Raw genomic sequence first — 19,319 nt, 5'->3', positions numbered from 1 at the left:
TTTTACAAGTTTATATACAATTTTCTAGGATAAAATGTACCTCCTATTTACTCCAAGAATATACTATGCGAACTTACATATTTGATGTCAAAAGTGCTGAAATATCAGAAACGTTTAGTAACAAATATATTATTTATTTATTTTGTTTTGAATTATTATACAGTCGACAAATATTACAATTTATCAGAGGCCCTGCAAAACTGTTTAACAGGTTGACTGCAGGATAAGAGTATATTATTTTAAAAAATTGCAGGAAGTAATATCTAATTAAATTTTAAATTAGGACTTAACAACTTGTACAGTACAAACATACATGCATGCAAACATGTCAAATACCTTCTTCTACAGTCTTTTCGAAAAAAGAAAAGTCGTAGAATATTATTCCATACATTTCAAAGCTCTTTTTTTTCCGCACAGACTCTAGTACCTACCTACCTATTTATAATTTAAATGATCATGTTAGCTGGAAAATTCAAATAAAATTTTCAGCGCTGTATATAAGGTCCTAATTTATTAGATGCAGATATTTTTACAGCTGATAGTACTCGGTCTCTGGAGTATATTAAACCGTGAAACATTATAGCTTTTACGATGTTTTTTTGGAGAAAACGGAAAAACAAATTTGCTACGTAAAAACACCCTGTTTATGTGATTATTAAATGAAAACTCATTGAACAGATTCTAGTACCTCTTTTACGTACCACTTAACTGTAACTGGCCACTTCAATGACATGTGCAGTTTTCCCGCCGAACCTTTACGACATTTACAACAAACAATTGTTGACATGACAGACAGTGTTATTGTGACATGTGATAATGCACATGATGATTTTTTTAGACGAAATTATAATTAATTTTTTTGTTAGGAAAATGAAATCAAAAAAGTTACATGAAAAGATTTCTTAATTTATATTTAAAGTTAATTTTTAATGTAAAGTATCATGTGTTAAAATATCTGCAACTAATAAATTAGGACCTTATATAACTATACAGCGCTGAAAATTTGTTATGCTTGTTAATATTGTCCAAAAACTAAAATACTGATTCAAATGCTCATTTGAAAGTAAAACGCTTTAAACCATGGTTTACTAATTTAATTTATAAGAGATTTAATTCATTTTAGCTTGGACTGGATTTGTACTAGATCTATTTATGATGGGTCTACTATTTGTTTTATAAATTGTTGTCTGTCAGTAAAATCTATTGGTTGACACTTTTTTGGTTAAAGTAAGAACCTTATACTTTATCATTTGTAAATATTCTCGAAAAATATTAAATTTTCACACTTTACTTTTTTTCGAAATAGCCACGCCCGCGTCTGATTAATTGCAAGTTTTTATTAAGTTAAGAGCAAAAAAAAAAACATTTTTTATATGTTTTTAAAATACCCTAACTTTTCAAATAGGTGATAAAAAAAGGAAAAAAATCTAAAAGGGCTGGGCAAAATATTCAGGCAGAACTATGGGGAAATTCCTTATTCAATGTATTTATTATAACTGTACTGTTGATTTTTTTAACAGTTTTCATTTGACTGACTTTTTAAAAACAATCTAAAGTGTCACTAAACCACTTATATGTACCTATATACAATTATGTATTTAACTATTTGTTTCCTAAATCTAGAACAAATTCCTTAGTCGAAATAGACACTTATATATTTAGGTATTAATCATGAGTATTATTAGGTGTACTAGTTGTTATGTAGCTTTAAGTAGACAATTTTGTTTTCAGTTTGCTGTAAATAGTATTGACGTTATTTTGCATTTATAGAATATGTGATTTCAAAATTTCATGTCTTTATGTTTCATAATGTAAACGCTTCTATATCTTCCTTATATTAGGTTATCTTATAAGGTACCTGACCCATATAAGGCCCACTTTATTTATTTAAAACATAAAAATAAAGCTATGAATTTGAATAAAATGACAACAAAATTGTTTAAACCATCGTCAGTATATAAACTTATACCAGCTTTGGCTTACAAAACAATGTATACATAATTGTCACGATTTTAGTAAAAAAAAAATCTAGGTATTTAAAAAAAATGGGTTTTGTTAGGCACCGGGCCTTACATGGGTCAGCACCTTATTTGGATGGTATTATGCAACTCGGATATGACCTGTATCCTACAATTATTGGGTCGTTACTGCATAAAACCATTAAATGTGTAGAAATGAGCTTAAATTATCTAAACTGCGGTGCTGGCACCGAAGTAGTATAAGTTTAAAATGTATTTTTTCGATCTGTTACGTCTATTTGGATAAAAGTATATTCATGACATGTAACCTTACTCCTAGGTAGATTACTTTAACAAATAACTCTGTTTATAAAAAGGTAAACCATCGCCACGCGATCGATTGATTGTTAAACTAAAGACATATTTTGATCGAATGTAATATTAAAATCGCAAAATACCGAAAGACCAAGTCAAACATATAAGTTATAAGTACATTTTGATATCAAAATTAAGTCATTTCATTCTCATTTTCTGTCAGTTATATTTTGATTACGCCACTCAGGCGAAAGATAAACGGAAATTTTGATATCAATATGTACCTATGATACTGGTCTCCAGTAAAAAAATTCTATGGCTCAGGATCTGAATTTCACCCAACTTGCCATTGACTACCTTAATGGATTGTCTAACAGGTAGATAAAACTATTTATTTTAAATATAAAATAGAAATTTTATTTTGTTAAGAATATACCGTGTGACATCCCAAATGGTAACTCTGTGACGAAAATGGGACATTTTTTTCAAAGTTTTTTGTAACATGGGTATTTTTTACGCGATTAATACTCAGAATCTCAAGGTCTATCGATCCTGATAGGAGAATAAAAATATATTTATTTATTTATTTTCATATTTATTTGTCTACCCCGAACATTTATATAAATTAATATCGGGTAGTTTTGTGTTGTTTACATCTCCGGTGACACTTTGCTGGGACGTCAGTCTTCCGCGACCACGGCCAGTGCAACGTGGCCGAAACGTTGGGAAAAAAGGTAAAAATAATGTTAATTAATCGCGTTCGACCTGTGTGTGAGTTTAAATATGTGTACAAAGCGCGAGAACTTAAAGTGTTATAGAATAAAAATGCTCCAAGATTTCCATACATTTTTTCGAAACTTCCATTCCGTTACCGCCATACAAAATGTATGAAAAAATGGTAACGGAATGAGAAAAAAACCTTGGGACACTTTTTTTCTCCCATTAGGATTGAAAGAGCTCGCGAGTGGAAACCACATAAAAATTTCCAAATCCAAAAAAAAAGCGGGGTGGACAACTTTGAAAAAAATGGCCCAAATATATTTTTACACACAGTTTTGACTGGACTTTAGTCCTTATAATGAAATAGTCATTTATAATGGTTTTTAAGACATCTCTGTAACCCTTAACATCTCACATGTGATATTTTTGTTTAATTATATCTATGATATGGTTTATTTTAGCCATTTTGTTCCTAGTTCGTTTTAGATGATTTTATTCTCAGTTGTTATTTTTTCGTATTTGTGGGTTACTATGTTTTACTATAGAGCGCAGACAGATAAGCCAAGGCTCTGTATTTAAGGAATAGCATGAATTTTGACAAATAAATAGGAAATTTATAAGGAATGGCTGTCGTTTTATTTGATATTTTACCCTATAAGACAAGTATAATATGCCATGAGAGCTCCAGACGATTTAAACCACGCATTTTTTAGGACAAAAATAACCCAAAAAGTAGGCGAATTCCTAAAAAGTTTACTCAGCAATTTAGTAATTTTGGGTTCCTCGTTGTACTTTTTAAACAAAACACTGAATACCTAACAGCTTTCTGTTATAGCGTAGATTAAATATGAAGATCATACCATCCCATACATTAAAATGCGACCGCCTAAGAACGCGCATACACTACACCACACATAGATGGCGCCACAAAAAAAATGTCTTATATAAATCATCATTGGTTAAGGTATTGAGCAAAGTAGCAAACCACAATGAGCAATGTTACAATTTCATCAGGCGCTATGAGCTCGTTACATAAATAACTGGGTACGTAGTCGAATGGCACAAACGCTCACGAAACGAAACGCTCGTAGATATCTATCTCTATAGCTCTTGCGTACACTGAGAGAAATTTTCATTGTGAATTTAACAAGTTCGACTTGTTGATTCAAATATATTGCCGATTCAAATGACAAGTAGCTTGTTGTTTGAACCAAAGAGCACGTAGGCGCTATTTTAACCAAAAAACTTGTTGAACGAACATGAAAACTGGTTGTATTTTCTCTCAGTGTATTGACGCGACAGAGCCAGACTACCTTTCGCGGCGTTTCGTTTTCGTTTCGCGTCGCAGAAATGCCATTCGGCTACGGCACCTGAATAGAAAAAACAACAGGTTTAAACTATATAATTTTGGGTGTATTTGTTTTCGGTATACATATAAAATATAAACAGGCTATATGTATGTATATAATATTAAAAAAGCTATGTTAGTGTTTTAGGGTTCCGTACCTAAAAAAAGTAAAACGGAACGGAAAGGATCATTCGTGCGTCTGTCTGTCCGTCTGTCACAGCCAAATTTCTCCAAAGCTACTGAACAGATTAACTTGAAATTTGGCACACATAATGTTGAGCCAAAGACGAACATGTACTTTAAATTAAGAAAATTTAGTTATAGGGTAACTTTTGGGGGGTAAAAGTGACAATTAAAAATCAAATTTTTTTTTACTATATTGTGTTACATTTATAGATATGAATTAAAGAGCTTTTTATAAGTATTTCAAAAAAAATCATTAACTTTTATTCAAGTAAATAAAATAAAATAGGAAAAAAATACCATTACCCCCCTTCGTGTCTTCAAAAAAGGAAGCGCCCTCACACCATCGCACTTGGCCTGTTTTTCTTTGTTGTAATTATACAAAAAAGAAACGTATAGGTACTTAACGTTAATCTAAAGAAGAAAAAAAAACATTTAAGTGGAAAAGTGTTTATCCATTTTTTTTTCTTATGCCAAAATATCTAGACCGTTATCGCAGTAAACTGACAAAATTTTTAAATAAAATGTCATAGATTAGTGCTTGATTATGATCAATGATAGCAAAACATGCTAATATTATCATAGCTGTTCAAAGTCGAAACGTAGTATCGCTGTAAACAACTCAGATACTGTTACTATGTTCTTGTTATATGTTGAAATAAGGTATGAACTAATAAGAGTTTTTTTTTCTCATAGTAGTTAGTTTTCAAAAGTAATTTTTTAACAAATATTTATTTAAAATACGCGTATATATAATATCTTTTTGTTGGTGGTACATTATTCCAACACTTCGTTGCTGTATATCGGAAGCTTGCTCCTGTTTTTTATTTATAAATATTTTATAAACTGAAATAGATACCATACACTAAAGAAAAAAGCAATCAAGCCCGTATTTATTCCGTGATAGATTAAGTTTAGTAGTTTAAATTCTGTTCATGTTATAACTAGCTTTTGCCCGCGGCTTCGCTCGCGTCAGAAAGAGACAAAAAGTAGCCTACGTCATTCAACTATCTCCACTTCAAAAATCACGTCAATTCGTCGCTTCGTTTTGCCGTGAAAGACGGACAAACAAACAGACGCACATACTTTCCCATTTATAATATTAATATGGATACAACACATGTACTGATTTTAGTAATAAATACACAATTGCAGTATTGGACTATTAGTTAGGGAGTTATACGAGTAAGTACTGTAGGTAACAATGTGGTCCTCAAATGGCTCAAATAATTTGTGAAACAACTTCTATTAAAGTCGTAATAGAATCAGCTCATATCGCGACCTTGCACCGAAGCCTGATTAGATCGAACAGCTAAGGTCGCACTATCTCAAGTAGGTGTCGTTACCTGGAGCCCTTTACCGCTGAGAAAATCAAGTTCGTTGGCTTTTCATTGTTATTCTTGCGTTCGCCAGAACACCTAACGATTTTGACGGCCGGTCACACCTAGTGGACGAGTGACCTGCCTGATTAGAGTGCTTAGGTATGCATTTTCAGTCAGCAGACAGGCTAATAAGATAACCTACATACCTAATAGATTCTTTTTTATGATTCCGTACCTCAAAAAGGGAAAACAGAACCCTTAAAGGATCACTAGTTTTTCATAAAATACAATAGTACATTGTGCAAGGGGAGGAAGTTGAATATTACTAACGTAAGTAAGTTAAATCGCGACGGCTTGCCGGAGCGATTTAAAGACTCGAGTTAGTAATATTCATACTCCCCGAGTTACACACAATGTTTTTCATCACACTCGCAATGTAAAAAATATGTAAACAGATGTAAAAAAGTTAAGTACGGTACAAGAAATTTCATTATTCCCTTGGGAGAACGATTTTTCTATAACTCACGCTCCGCCTGCGTGCAATAGCACATTTAAAAAGCGGGTGTGATGAAAAATCTATGATGTCTTCTTGTGACGGTGATGGCCGCCCAAAAGGCCTACATTCTAAATATAATTTACCAAATTCATTATCTATCTATTTGGCTCTGGCTTTGAGCGACAAAATTGCAGAAAATCCGATTTTCGTATTTCATGGTAGACACAGTCGTTCAGAACATAATGAAAAAAAAACCTAGGATCCCTACGTCCCCTATATCTACGAAAATAGCTAACCATTGACTATTTTACCCCTTATCTTCAACACCTGAAAGATTATCTCTAATCTTCCAGTAGCCTCAACACCTCGGACACAAGTGCATGTGAATCATGTTCCTGACAAGCACATATCGGTGACGAACATTGTTTTCGTGGTTTCATTATAGACTTGTTAAATAATAGTGGAAATATGAGTGCACCTAAAAAAAGTTATGTGCCGTTTTTGAGACAGGTAATAGCTATAATAATAATAATATAATAATAAGTATTTATTGGTCTTAAATCACTTAACAACTATTTTACAATAGAATAGTTAAACGATACACAAAATCATGAGACTTTGATACTTGCAATAGGAGAACCTGTGCTACAAGTATCAATTTCTTCCAAATGTCTAAAACATTATGTAATAAGATACATTATTAGTTGCCAATACAAAAGTTAGAAATTAAAGAAAAATAAGCCAAAGTAAAAGTAACAGTAATATACAAGCGAGTGCGTGTTTGCGTGCGTGCGTGCGTGCGTGCGTGCGTGCGTGCGTGTGTGTGTGTGTGTGTGTGTGTGTGTGTGTGTGTGTGTGTGTGTGTGTGTGTGTGTGTGTGTGCGTGTGCGTGTGCGTGTGCATGTGCGTGTGCGTGTGCGTGTGTGTGTGTGTGTTAAAGTGTACCCATTCTTGTTGTTTGTACCCATGTAGGTACATTATGTATTGTGAATATAATACATATATATATCTGCCTAATAGGTAAGTTTGTTTATCTTCCTGAAAATATTTATATTTTAATCCAAATTATTGATGCAAATATAACTTTGTTACCTCAAAACGTTTGAAAAGTGGAATTTACAGAGCCAATATTGTGGACGAAAATTTAGCGGGCGTCTCGAGGAAAATTTTGATGATGAGATAAAAGTGACGCATCCGTTGAACCACGTCTAGTTTACGTGAATTAGCCCGACTGGTTGTGACTTGTGACCAGTGATATACCTACGCAAACCTCACGAATTTGCAGCCCAACGGATTAGGCCTCAAAAAAATGCCCTGGGAAGCCGGCATAAGGCAGCTTCCATTCGCTCCCACGAACTGGAATTTCGACCTCACTACGCTGCGCAACGCCTTTGAAATGCATGAATGATCCTCTTCAGGCTGAACAAAATCATAATATATAATAGTTTTATTTTCTTTTACCTACTTATTTACTTTTTAAGTTTTTAGTTTATTACTTGTCTTTTAATTTAAGTTCTGTATTGTAGATGCCCCTCGCAAGCCTTTCCTGCCCTACAGGAACTATTGCATCGTCAGAGAATCTTCTTCGTTGCCCGGAATGTTCGAAACCAAATTATTTTAAAGGCACTAGGGGTCTTAACATACATATTACCAAAATACACCGAAGATGAGATACTCAGCCGTCAACAAGTACTACACCGCCCCAGCCCTGCGTACGGACACCTCCATCTATATCAGACCACACCGTATCGGAGTGATCTCAAAAGTTCACGCCCAGTATTAAAGCGGATACCACGCGGTGCCAGAGTATCAGTGTGCAAATCATTGACCCTGATAATTAAAGCAATCCTGTCAAATAACTCCGTCGCCAATTGGGAAAATTTTCTTTCATTTTCTTTTAAGGTCCTCCACATAAATTCAGACAAAAATTCAAAATCTCTGACAAAAAAAATTAAAGACAACTGTTTCAGCGATATTTCACTTCAACCCTCTTCCGGAAATTTTAGGAACAACAACAACAATTTGTTTAAAACAGTCGAGACCAAAATTTCTGATGGCGACATAAAAGGCGCAGCCCGCTTGCTTTTTTCCGACGATGCAATAGCTCCCTATAACTCTGAAACACTCACAGCTTTACATAGTAAGCACCCACCTCCAGCTACAGACCTTCGCCTGCCCGATCCCCCATTACCTGCTGATCTGAATCTCGTTGCCACCCCACAGGATGTCCTTGGAGCCGTAATGTCTTTCCCCAATGGCTCTGCTGGAGGTCTGGATGGTCTGACACCTCAGCACCTGAAAGACCTCCTATGCAGCGGCTGTGGGGAAACGGGGACACGTTGTTAAAGGATCTGACGGCCCTGGTTAATGTCATGCTGGCCGGTCAGGTCCCGGACGGCATTAGGGATATCCTGTACGGAGCCAACCTATGTGCTTTAAAAAAAAAAGATGGTGGTATCCGCCCCATAGCGGTTGGTACCACACTCCGACGCCTAGCCGCCAAGATCGCTTGCCGCTCCATCCTTTTGGAGCTTACCCCAGAACTTCAACCTATCCAACTGGGGTTCGGCTCCAAAAGCGGATGTGAAGCCGCGGTTCACTCCGTAAGAACATTCCTTGAGCAAAATGCAGGCGAAGTTCTGCTGAAGGTGGATGTTTGCAACGCGTTCAATTCCGTAGATAGGGGCGCCTTGTTGGCTCAATTAAAAAATAAAACCCCTTTGATATACAAATTTCTTTGGCAGTGTTATAGTTCTCCCTCCAAATTATTATATAAAAGTAACGTTCTGGCTTCATCCGTAGGATGCCAACAAGGCGACCCGCTCGGTCCAGCAATTTTCAGCCTCGCCATACATCCCATCATCAAAGAACTAAATTCAAAATTAAACGTGTGGTATTTAGACGACGGGACTCTCGGTGGTGAAGCGAACTGCGTCCTGGAAGATTTAAAAAAATTAATCATTGACATGAATACTATTGGCCTTTCACTAAATTTTTCGAAGTGCGAACTTTTTATCACAGACTCCTGCCCGGACAAGAATAACACTATCGACCTTTTTACACAACTAGCTCCGGGTATCAAAATTATAAACAAAGAGTCGCTTCACCTCCTTGGTTGCCCCATTTTGGACCAATCCTTTGAAACCTTTATTGACTCTAAAATTCAAAATTTTAAAACAACATCACACCGTTTGGCCAAAATTAATATTCATTCAGCCTATTCAATTATTAAGCACTGCCTTTTCGTCCCAAAATTTACGTACATACTCCGCGGAACTCATCTTTGGAAATACCCAACTTTGGTATCAAAATTAGATATGTTAGTCATTGAAACAATCACCTCCATCTTCAATATCCATTTTGACGACAGAACTTGGACCCAGGCTAGCCTGCCTATTAGGTTTGGCGGCCTGGGTATCCGCAAAATTTCTTGTGTTGCTCTACCTGCGTTCTTGTCCTCGGTGCATGGTGCTCAAAGCCTTATAGGTAAAATATTAGAGCCTTCAATTGGTTCTTTAGAAGCCGCACACTGCTCCGAGGCCAAGAACGTTTGGTCCATAACCTGTCCAAACACGGACCCGCCTGCCAATCTCTGTTCGCAGAGGCAATGGGACGAGCCGCTCTGTCGACTAGTACGGGAAAACCTTTTAAATACGTCAACTAGTTCGACAGACCGAGCTCGTCTCCTTGCGACTGCGGAGTGGGAGTCGGGTCTGTGGCTACAGGCCTTACCATCACCAAACATTGGGACTCTGCTGGATAACACCACCTTTTGCCTAGCAGCTAGCTTGCGTTTGGGGGCATCAACAAACCAGCCTCATCGCTGTCAATGCGGTACCATGGTGGACACATTGGGTCACCATGGCCTCTCATGCGCCCGAAGCGCTGGAAGGATCCCGCGCCACGCCAGTATCAATGATGTTATCCGTCGGGCCCTTGTCAGCGCGAAACTGCCAGCAGTCCTGGAGCCCACCGGCCTGGCTAGGGACGACGGCAAGAGGCCTGACGGTATGACACTGGTGCCTTGGAGCATGGGTCGGACGTTAGTTTGGGACGCTACTTGTGTTGATACACTGGCGCCGTCCCATGTTCCGGTCACCAGCGTTGCTGCTGGCGCTGCGGCATCCGCAGCCGAAAGCATCAAACGCCGCAAATATGCCACCCTAGGAACTAGCTACATATTTGTGGCGTTTGGCGTTGAGACCTTGGGGCCATGGGGGCCCAGTGCCCGTCATTTGTACAAGGATTTGTCGTCTCGCCTGATAGAGACCTCAGGCGACCAGAGGGCTGGCCAGTATTTCGCGCAACGTATAAGTATCGCTATACAGCGTGGAAATGCTGCCAGCCTTCTGGGTACCTTGCCCATTGACGGCGATTTAGGTCAAATTTTTTATTTATAAGTAGGTTAGGTATTTAGTTTTAAGTAGATTTATTATGTTTTTTATTTGTTTTATTCATTTATGCAATAATTGTTATAGGATGCAGAAGATCTTCTGTGCGATCATAGTTTAGGCTTAACAACCAGGTGTTTACATCTTTCTTACATTGATACTTGCTCTTTCCTGCAATAGCTATTTCCCTATTCACCTTATTATACAAAAAGCGTCCAAGGAAGTAATAGAATCTTTTATGATGATGATAGATGTAAAAAAGTTAAGTACGGTACAAGAAATTTCATTATTCCCTTGGGAGAACGATTTTTCTATAACTCACGCTCCGCCTGCGTGCAATAGCACATTTAAAAAGCGGGTGTGATGAAAAATCTATGATGTCTTCTTGTGACGGTGATGGCCGCCCAAAAGGCCTACATTCTAAATATAATTTACCAAATTCATTATCTATCTATTTGGCTCTGGCTTTGAGCGACAAAATTGCAGAAAATCCGATTTTCGTATTTCATGGTAGACACAGTCGTTCAGAACATAATGAAAAAAAAAACCTAGGATCCCTACGTCCCCTATATCTACGAAAATAGCTAACCATTGACTATTTTACCCCTTATCTTCAACACCTGAAAGATTATCTCTAATCTTCCAGTAGCCTCAACACCTCGGACACAAGTGCATGTGAATCATGTTCCTGACAAGCACATATCGGTGACGAACATTGTTTTCGTGGTTTCATTATAGACTTGTTAAATAATAGTGGAAATATGAGTGCACCTAAAAAAAGTTATGTGCCGTTTTTGAGACAGGTAATAGCTGTGTTTATTAACAGAGTAAGGTATCGAAAAGTGGCTAAAACATATGTAGAAGTAAAACGAATAAGTACTTACATGTATGTATATTTATTTGCATAATGTCATTCAAAATAAAATACATATAATCATGCCTGTTTCCCAGAGGGGAGGCAGAAATCACGGATTTCCATTTACGACGATCCTGATCCTGACAAATCACTTCCGCTTCACACACTTTCATAACGTTTCTCAATACACGCTCGTGGGTTTCGAGTACTTCTGACCTGGCCTTTTTGCAATATTTCAATTGACGATATTCAAAAATTTTCAAAATCAATTTCACATTTTACTAGTCTGCTTGAGGAAAGGGACTCCGAATTTGCGACTAAAATGCAATTTTCTCATCAGTAATTTTTTTTTTAAATAACTCTGCATGCTAGTTTTACACAGAGATTTTTTTCTAACGGGTGTTAAGCATGTAACTATGTAACATATATCGTTTTTCACTACCACAAAAGCAAAGAAAATAGGTAAAGTAAAACCAAATACTCAACAGTGTCTGACAACTGGGCCATTTTTTTCAAAGTTGTCCCCGCCCCCCACATTTTTTTTGGATTTGGATTTTTTTGTGGTTTCACTCAGAATCACGAGCTCTTTCAATCCTAATAGGAGAAAAAAAAGTGTCCTAAGGTTGTTTGTCCATTCCGTTACCATTATTTCATACATTTGTATGGCGGTAACGGAATGGAAGTCTTGGGACATTTTTACATTCACATTACATTTTTCGTTTTATTCAATTAATCAAACATGTATTTCAGATTTTTTTACATTCCATAGCATGATTAGTAAAACAATTTCCACCTCGCTGGTAACTATAATTTGTTCATTTATGAAAAGGCTTATTTTAGAGTTAATTTGTCTGTCCGTACTGCAACAACTTCAAATTCATTCACCTTCTTAGTTGATAAGAGTGGCACTGAAAATTTGCAGTCTAATGTGTTCTGCCTATCCCTTTTGTGAATACAGAGGTTTATATGTGTTTAGGTCATGAACTAATATCTCTATAATGTTATAATGGTACCTATGTAAAAGTTTTATTAGTGAGCAGTGGCGGCTGGTGAAAATTTCTGCTAAGCAACACTGAGCAAAATGAAACCTACCTTAACATTAGGTACTTTACTAGTAATCAATTTTAGGAAAGCGGGTTCGAAACGGCTTGTATGGACCAGCCGCTGCTGTTAGTGAGTTAAGATAACTTTCTTTTCCCCTCACTAGCTCGGAAACACGTGTTTTGTCCTTTAATACCAGCGGGTAAAAACGCATTTTATTCACTAGTGGGTAAAGTAATTTGACCTTGAATATAGTCAAATTAACTGCTTTAAAATTGATAAAAGTAGGTGAATCTAGTAATAAAGATGATTTACTACCTGTGGAACTACTGGAAGCAGTGATAAACGCATTTTTTGCGTTGTAATTTCCTCGCTACAGTGAGGTGAAAAGTTTTGTGTTACACTCGGGTGCAAATGTTATTTTACTTCTCGTGTGTTAAAAACTCGCAAGTTCAGGATTCTAATTTTCGAACCACTCGCTTCGCTCGTGGTTCAACTATAGAATCCTTTCACTTGCTCGTTTTTCAATTCCACACTCGGCGTTAAAATACAACTTTGCCCCCTTGTATAACAAATAACTATTTCTCTCTTAACTTGTAATTATCTCGATGGAGCGATAATTGTTATGGTGAGGGCGCGGTGCCCCTTTCTCCATACAATGAATGACCCGATAATAATCAAACACTCGTGTTAGAAACTCAGCTGGTCTGATATCTATTTACTAGGCTAACATAGATACTTAATATCGCAATCAAAGATAACAATCGAACCCTTATCACCGATTGTAACCAGGGCCATGGCATAATGCGATTTTGATTTCGACTTTACATATCTACATGAATGATTATGATATATTGTTTGCATGCAAAGCATGAACATTAAATGATAGTAACTGACTTACTTAACTGATATTGTTCGCAAGAAAGATCGACCTAGAACGGTCTAGAACGCAAAATGACTAGTGTAATACCTACTATTAATCCAGTAACTTTATACATCTGTAGTATGCGTCAAATCCGGTAGTTCTCATTTTTTTCAGACTTGTTTATGATGTTGGCCCAATAAATAATCCAAGTTTGTGACCTCGAGCGCCGAACGCAACTTTGTCAAAAATCTAAAAAACTGCGAAAAAATCGTTTCTTTTTCAAATGTTGGCGATAATAACCCTAATAAAGGACTATAAATTGAAATAGATATCATACACGAAAGAAAAAACGGCAAGGGCCACTGGTGGCCGAGCCGGGAATCGGGAGCCGCCCGGCGGGCGTGTGGTCTAGTGGTAAAGAGGTTAGCCGCGTAAGCTGAAGACCCGGGTTCGATTCCCGGCTCGGCCACCAGTGGCCCTTGCCGTTTTTTCTTTCGTGTATGATATCTATTTCAATTTATAATTTATATATAGTAGTGTGACTACTTGAAAAAAGAACAAATCAAAAAATATTCAACAAAATAATTTGATTTGTTCCCTAGTACCTAAAGGACTAGTTTTTGAAAAAGCTTTCTTAGAACGTTTTTAAAGTAGGTAGACTAAATTTGCTACAATATGATACTAATGAGTTCGGGGCTTGAGGTCACAAACTTGGATTATTCATTAAACCAACATCATTAACAAGTATGTTGAAAAACACTACCGATTTTGACGCATACGGCCCTACTAGATACGTTCATAGCTGGGCATTAACTCGTTAATCCGTTAATCGTTAATTAACGAAGTTAACATTTCGGTTAACGGATTAACTTTTAAGTTAACTTAAAAAATGTTAACGGATTCGTTAACTTCCGTTAAATTTCATCTAGTCCGTTAATCGTTAATCCAGTACCCCAAGCGGCTCGCTGCGCCGCGAATATTACCACGTCCTGACTGCTACTGTAAAAGCCCGTAGTACGGCAAAACCTAGGATTTATCGGTAAAAGCAGATCCGTCGGTTATAAACAGTCTAAAGACCAATTGGCGACTTTGGATCACTTATTCGAGGTCTTCTAAATCTTATTAGACGTGATAGATCGATCACTAACCTGGGAATAGAGTGCAATCATCAGGCATGACAGACAAATCGCGCAACCGACGCATCGAGTTAGAGTCCGGCGGGCCTTAGATTACTCTACCAAGTTATCGTGGCCGACAGCATCGAGTTCTGTTGTCGTCTCAAATCTCAATCTGAAGAGCCGACGCACCACGATCGCGACCGCATGAATGACCCAATAATTACCAATCCGAAGTAAAACCTAGGATTTAGCCAACCAACGGCGGTATAAGCCCGAAGAGACCGTAATTATTACATTTCGGTTTTTTACCGATTGGCGTCACAGGTTTTAATGGTTTTTGATGGATACTTAGTAAATACAAATACATAATACCTACAGTGAAGTCCTATTTTTATGACGTGTTAACGGATTATCGATTAACTTTAACTTCCGTTAAATCTACCGAAATGTATCGCTTTAACGATTAACGAAGTTAACTTTTTAAGTAACGGATTAACGATTATCGAAGTTAACTATTGTTGAACCTGAACGTATCCATAGCTGGGCACCGTTAATCAAATTTTGATTAACGGTGCCCAGCTATGGATACGTTCAGGTGACAAAGTTACTATACTATGTATATACCTTTATGGCTATTAAGTAGTCTACATCGCAAACGGTCTAGAACACAAAATGCCTACAATATTTTTACCGTTTCATCTTAGCTTTGAAGTGATATCGACGGAGTCCCGCGGGAGCGGGGCTCTTATATTCTATGCAGATTGGCCTTTAATATTTACCTAAGGAACCTAACCTACCTGATAATGAAAAAATTGATAATATGTGATTAATTGATTATGTTTCACTCGGTGGTCAAATTAATTGATTATGTTGTGTATTTCACTCGGTGGCCTCGGTGGTATATATTCGCTTCAAACCCTCGCAATGCTGAAGATTCCACTTTTCCGCTCCTGGTTCTATTTTTTTGAAATGCTCAGGTCACATCATCTCATATTGGTTTAACTTTTAAATGCTGAATTTTTAAGAATAATTTAAATCGTTAAATTATCTGCCCTCTGATACTCAATTAATTTAGTATCTCCCTCTCGTTGATGTGGTGAAAATTCTTAGTTTTTATTTACCACAGGGTGACAAACAAGTATAAAGTCCCGCCTGGTGGTAAGCAGTCTCTGTAGCCTTCTGTTACCCCCTTGAAACCTTCACGAAACATGAATGATATATGACTCATCAGAACGAGTGCTTGTTTATCATTTTATATTGGATACCAAGTCTAATGATGAGCCACTCGTTTTAATCGCCATTTTGATTGGCATGTGCAAAGATTTTTATTATATAATTATCATTTCAATTATCTATGTTAAGTGCTATATCAATAACCCTATAAACGTTTCTTCTTATAAACTTCCAACGTCAAAATCCTATAGACATTCCTAAACAATTACTTGGACATTGTTCAGTTTCATTTTTTACACGCCGCTCTTTCAGGCGATACCATATTCTTCGACCGATCGGCCATCCTGTGAAGTGTCATTGAATTTTAAAAATTAAATTCAAAAAAGGCATTGTATTAACTAAATAAAATAGACTAAATAAAGAACAAAAAAAATAATGAAAATGAAAAATGAAATGAAAATGAAATGAAATATTTATTTTTCAAGTAGGCATATTACAATGCGCATATGAACGTCAAATAAAGCTAAACTAAATAGGTATTCGTTTCAATCATTACAGTTATGCCAGTGTGGTGACGGGTTAAGAATTTCACCACCCCCATTCTGCCCGTGGGTGCCGTAGAAGTCGGCTGTGGGACAGTGGGAGTGTGGGAGTTAAATTGTGACGTAGGTGAGAGGCTGGCAACCAGTCACTGCAATGTAGTTTGCCAAGAGTGGCACTAATACCTGAATAGCTTCCTGTTTTTTTTAATAAATGGGCTTACTCTTCGCCACAGACTAGCCGAAGGCAAAGACGTGGTCTACGATGGAGTGAGCTCGCCTAGAAGATGCCTGTTCACTCTTGATTTAATGACTCTGACTACCCCTTTATGGGATACAGGCGTGATTGTATGTACGTATGTATGTATGCATTTATGTACCACCTATTGATCAGTATTTGTATAAATTCCAGTGCTTCCTCACGGCGAGCGTGGCAGTCAACATCACTGGTCACGGCTGTGTTATCGGGTACTCGGCTATTCTCATCCCCAGTCTTAGAAGCTCAGAGTCACATATCAAGGCTACACCGAGTCAGGAGTCATGGATAGGTAAGTTATCTTCTAATCTTTATTATTAAAAAAAACCTCATTGGGAGGAATCTCTTGTAAATCCACACATGATTCAAAGTCATCATTAAAATTTATAGGTCAATTCTGAAGTGTATGAAATTAGTCTAAGTAAATAGCACTAGACCCTACTCATAGTGTTGTGTTCCTGCCGGTGAGTAAGGCTGCCAGAGCTCAACGAGGGTGCGGTGTGCTGATGACGGGAGGACTTATAGAACTAACTTGTTCCGTCTATTGTCCTTTAAGTCGTCAGCAACCCGAACCCTCCTTAGAACTTATACACTCCTTTTTGCTGTTTTAACACAGCAAAAGGGAATGTACAAGTTTCTAATGGGGTGGCAACGCGCATGTGACACTGTTTGAGTTGCAGGCGTCCATAGGTTACGGTGACCGCTTTACATCAGGCGGGCCGTATGCTTGTTTGCCATCGACGTAGTATAAAAAAAATAAGTATAAAGAATAATAAGAACCACTACCAGTTAAGGTGGTGAAAAATAAATTGTGATATTGTTCTGACAGGTACAATTGTATCCCATAAAGTCCCATATCACAAAAAGAAAGAACGACTTCTACTTCACCTAGAGGAGGAAAGGGGGTGGTGAAATTCGTAACCCGACGCCACATGGCACCTGTAAAGCTGTTTTAGTTCATTATGACCAGACGTTGCTTCTTTAAATAGTACCAAGTAAAATTGTATTTCAGATTTTAGGTATAGGTATTTTTCTCAAGGACGTGCCGTTTGTCCTTGCTATCTATGTTGTAAGAATATGATCGAGGCATTAATCCAGGTCTAATTGAGACTATCAATATTGAGCTAGATATTAACAATCCACAATAATTTTGTTTATTCAATTGGGACTATAAACGTTCTCTGCTTGCCTAGGGATTATTATCTGAATCTTCGCAATTGCTATCGGCTTTAGATTAAATACTCAAAGTCACTTTATAGATTACGACGTTTAAATATTTGCTTTTTTTTTTCAGCGTCCATCATCGGCTTTGCTCTAATTATGGGCAACGTCATCGTTACCCCGCTCATGGATTTGATTGGAAGAAAGAAATGCCACATCATCTCCTGCATACCTGTCTTAGCAGGATGGTTCCTGTTACTCCTCGCTGATAGCGTCCAAGCCATAATCCTGGCTAGGTTCCTACAAGGCGTGTCCATGGGATTACTTGGACCTTTAGGGTCAATTATAATAAGTGAAATGACGGACCCAAAGAATAGAGGAGCGTTTTTGACTTGCGTTTCATTATCGTTGACCTGCGGAGTCATGTTTACGCATACCATTGGGACTATCTTGAGCTGGCAACAGACAGCCTTACTCTGCTCTTTCTTAACGTTTATTAGTCTGAACATGATCATATTCACTACAGAAACACCATCATGGCTGATAGCTAAAGGAAAATATAAAGAAAGCAGGGAAGTATTCTTTTATCTGCGCGGTGAAGGGCCTGATCAAGAAGATGAGCTAGAACATATGATCTCAGCTCAGAAAATGGTTCGGAAATCCAGCGTTGTTGGTCAGAAACTGTCATTTTGTACGAAAACTGGAAGAATGTTCAGATACCTTGGAAACTCTTTCAGAAAACCAGAATTTTATAAGCCTGTGGCTATCATGTTCCACTTATACACGTTATTCCAATTCGCTGGTATCAACGTCATCAGTTCATACGCCATGGATATTATTGGACAACTAGTAGGCCCTGAAGCGAATGCGCCTCTCCTCATGGTCCTCCTAGATTGTCAAAGACTCTTATGCAACATCTTAGCTGTGTTTGTAATGCAGAAATGCAACCGAAGAACTGTTCTCTTTACCACGGGATTCATATGCGTTACTGCGTATTTAAGTAAGGGCACATACGTGCTAGCGAAGCAAAATGATTGGCTACCCAGTTATTTACAAAATCAATATGTTCCTATATTATTAATAGCTGTGTACATGTTTTCTCTTACCGTTGGCATATCATCAGTTCCATTTGCGATTTCTGGGGAGATATTTCCCTTAGAATACAGAGGTTTGGGAGGTGGTATAGGGACCCTGCCTTTGTCTCTAAATTTCTTTGTGGCTGTGAAGTGTTTCCCAGTTCTGACTGGAGCTATAGGTCTTCCATACGCGTATTACGTGTACGGTGGTGTAGTTTTGTACTGTTTGATTATTTTATGGTTTATTCTTCCTGAGACCAAGGGCAGGACTCTTCAGGAGATCGAGGATGAGTTGAGAGGAAAGACCGTGCGGGATGAGAGAAGAGAGTCGGAACCTTTGAACGGCAAGATGCTGATGCGACGGTACAGCTCACAAATCATCATTCATTAAGACTTGACTGATCTAGAAGGTCTCTTTAGCAAAATGTCTGACACTTTGAACAATGACTGAATTTTGTTAACAGATAAAGACATCAATCCAACCCTTATTTATGTTACTTA

General features: G+C 37.4%; 1 protein-coding gene across 1 annotated transcript; it reads left to right on the top strand.

Moving 5' to 3' along the window:
- Positions 1-11,396: 11,396 nt before the first annotated feature.
- LOC125237447 (facilitated trehalose transporter Tret1-like) lies at positions 11,397-19,248 on the top strand. The gene is made up of 3 exons (XM_048144523.1): positions 11,397-11,536; positions 16,738-16,873; positions 17,876-19,248. Exons 1-3 carry the CDS (start codon positions 11,495-11,497, stop codon positions 19,207-19,209), a joined length of 1,512 nt encoding a protein of 503 aa, XP_048000480.1. The 5' UTR covers positions 11,397-11,494; the 3' UTR covers positions 19,210-19,248.
- Positions 19,249-19,319: the final 71 nt, after the last annotated feature.

The sequence above is a fragment of the Leguminivora glycinivorella genome, chromosome 21 (assembly GCF_023078275.1).
Source record: "Leguminivora glycinivorella isolate SPB_JAAS2020 chromosome 21, LegGlyc_1.1, whole genome shotgun sequence".
Taxonomy (NCBI): Eukaryota; Metazoa; Arthropoda; class Insecta; order Lepidoptera; family Tortricidae; genus Leguminivora; species Leguminivora glycinivorella.
This window is presented reverse-complemented; position numbering and strand designations above follow the sequence as displayed.

Excerpts from the sequence above, each read along its gene's own strand:
- LOC125237447 (XM_048144523.1), top strand. The coding sequence starts at position 11,495 with ATGAGTGCACCTAAAAAAAGTTATGTGCCGTTTTTGAGACAG. Across the intron at positions 11,537-16,737 it reads ATGTGCCGTTTTTGAGACAG|TGCTTCCTCACGGCGAGCGT; the intron begins GTAATAGCTGTG and ends TATAAATTCCAG. Across the intron at positions 16,874-17,875 it reads GAGTCAGGAGTCATGGATAG|CGTCCATCATCGGCTTTGCT; the intron begins GTAAGTTATCTT and ends TTTTTTTTTCAG.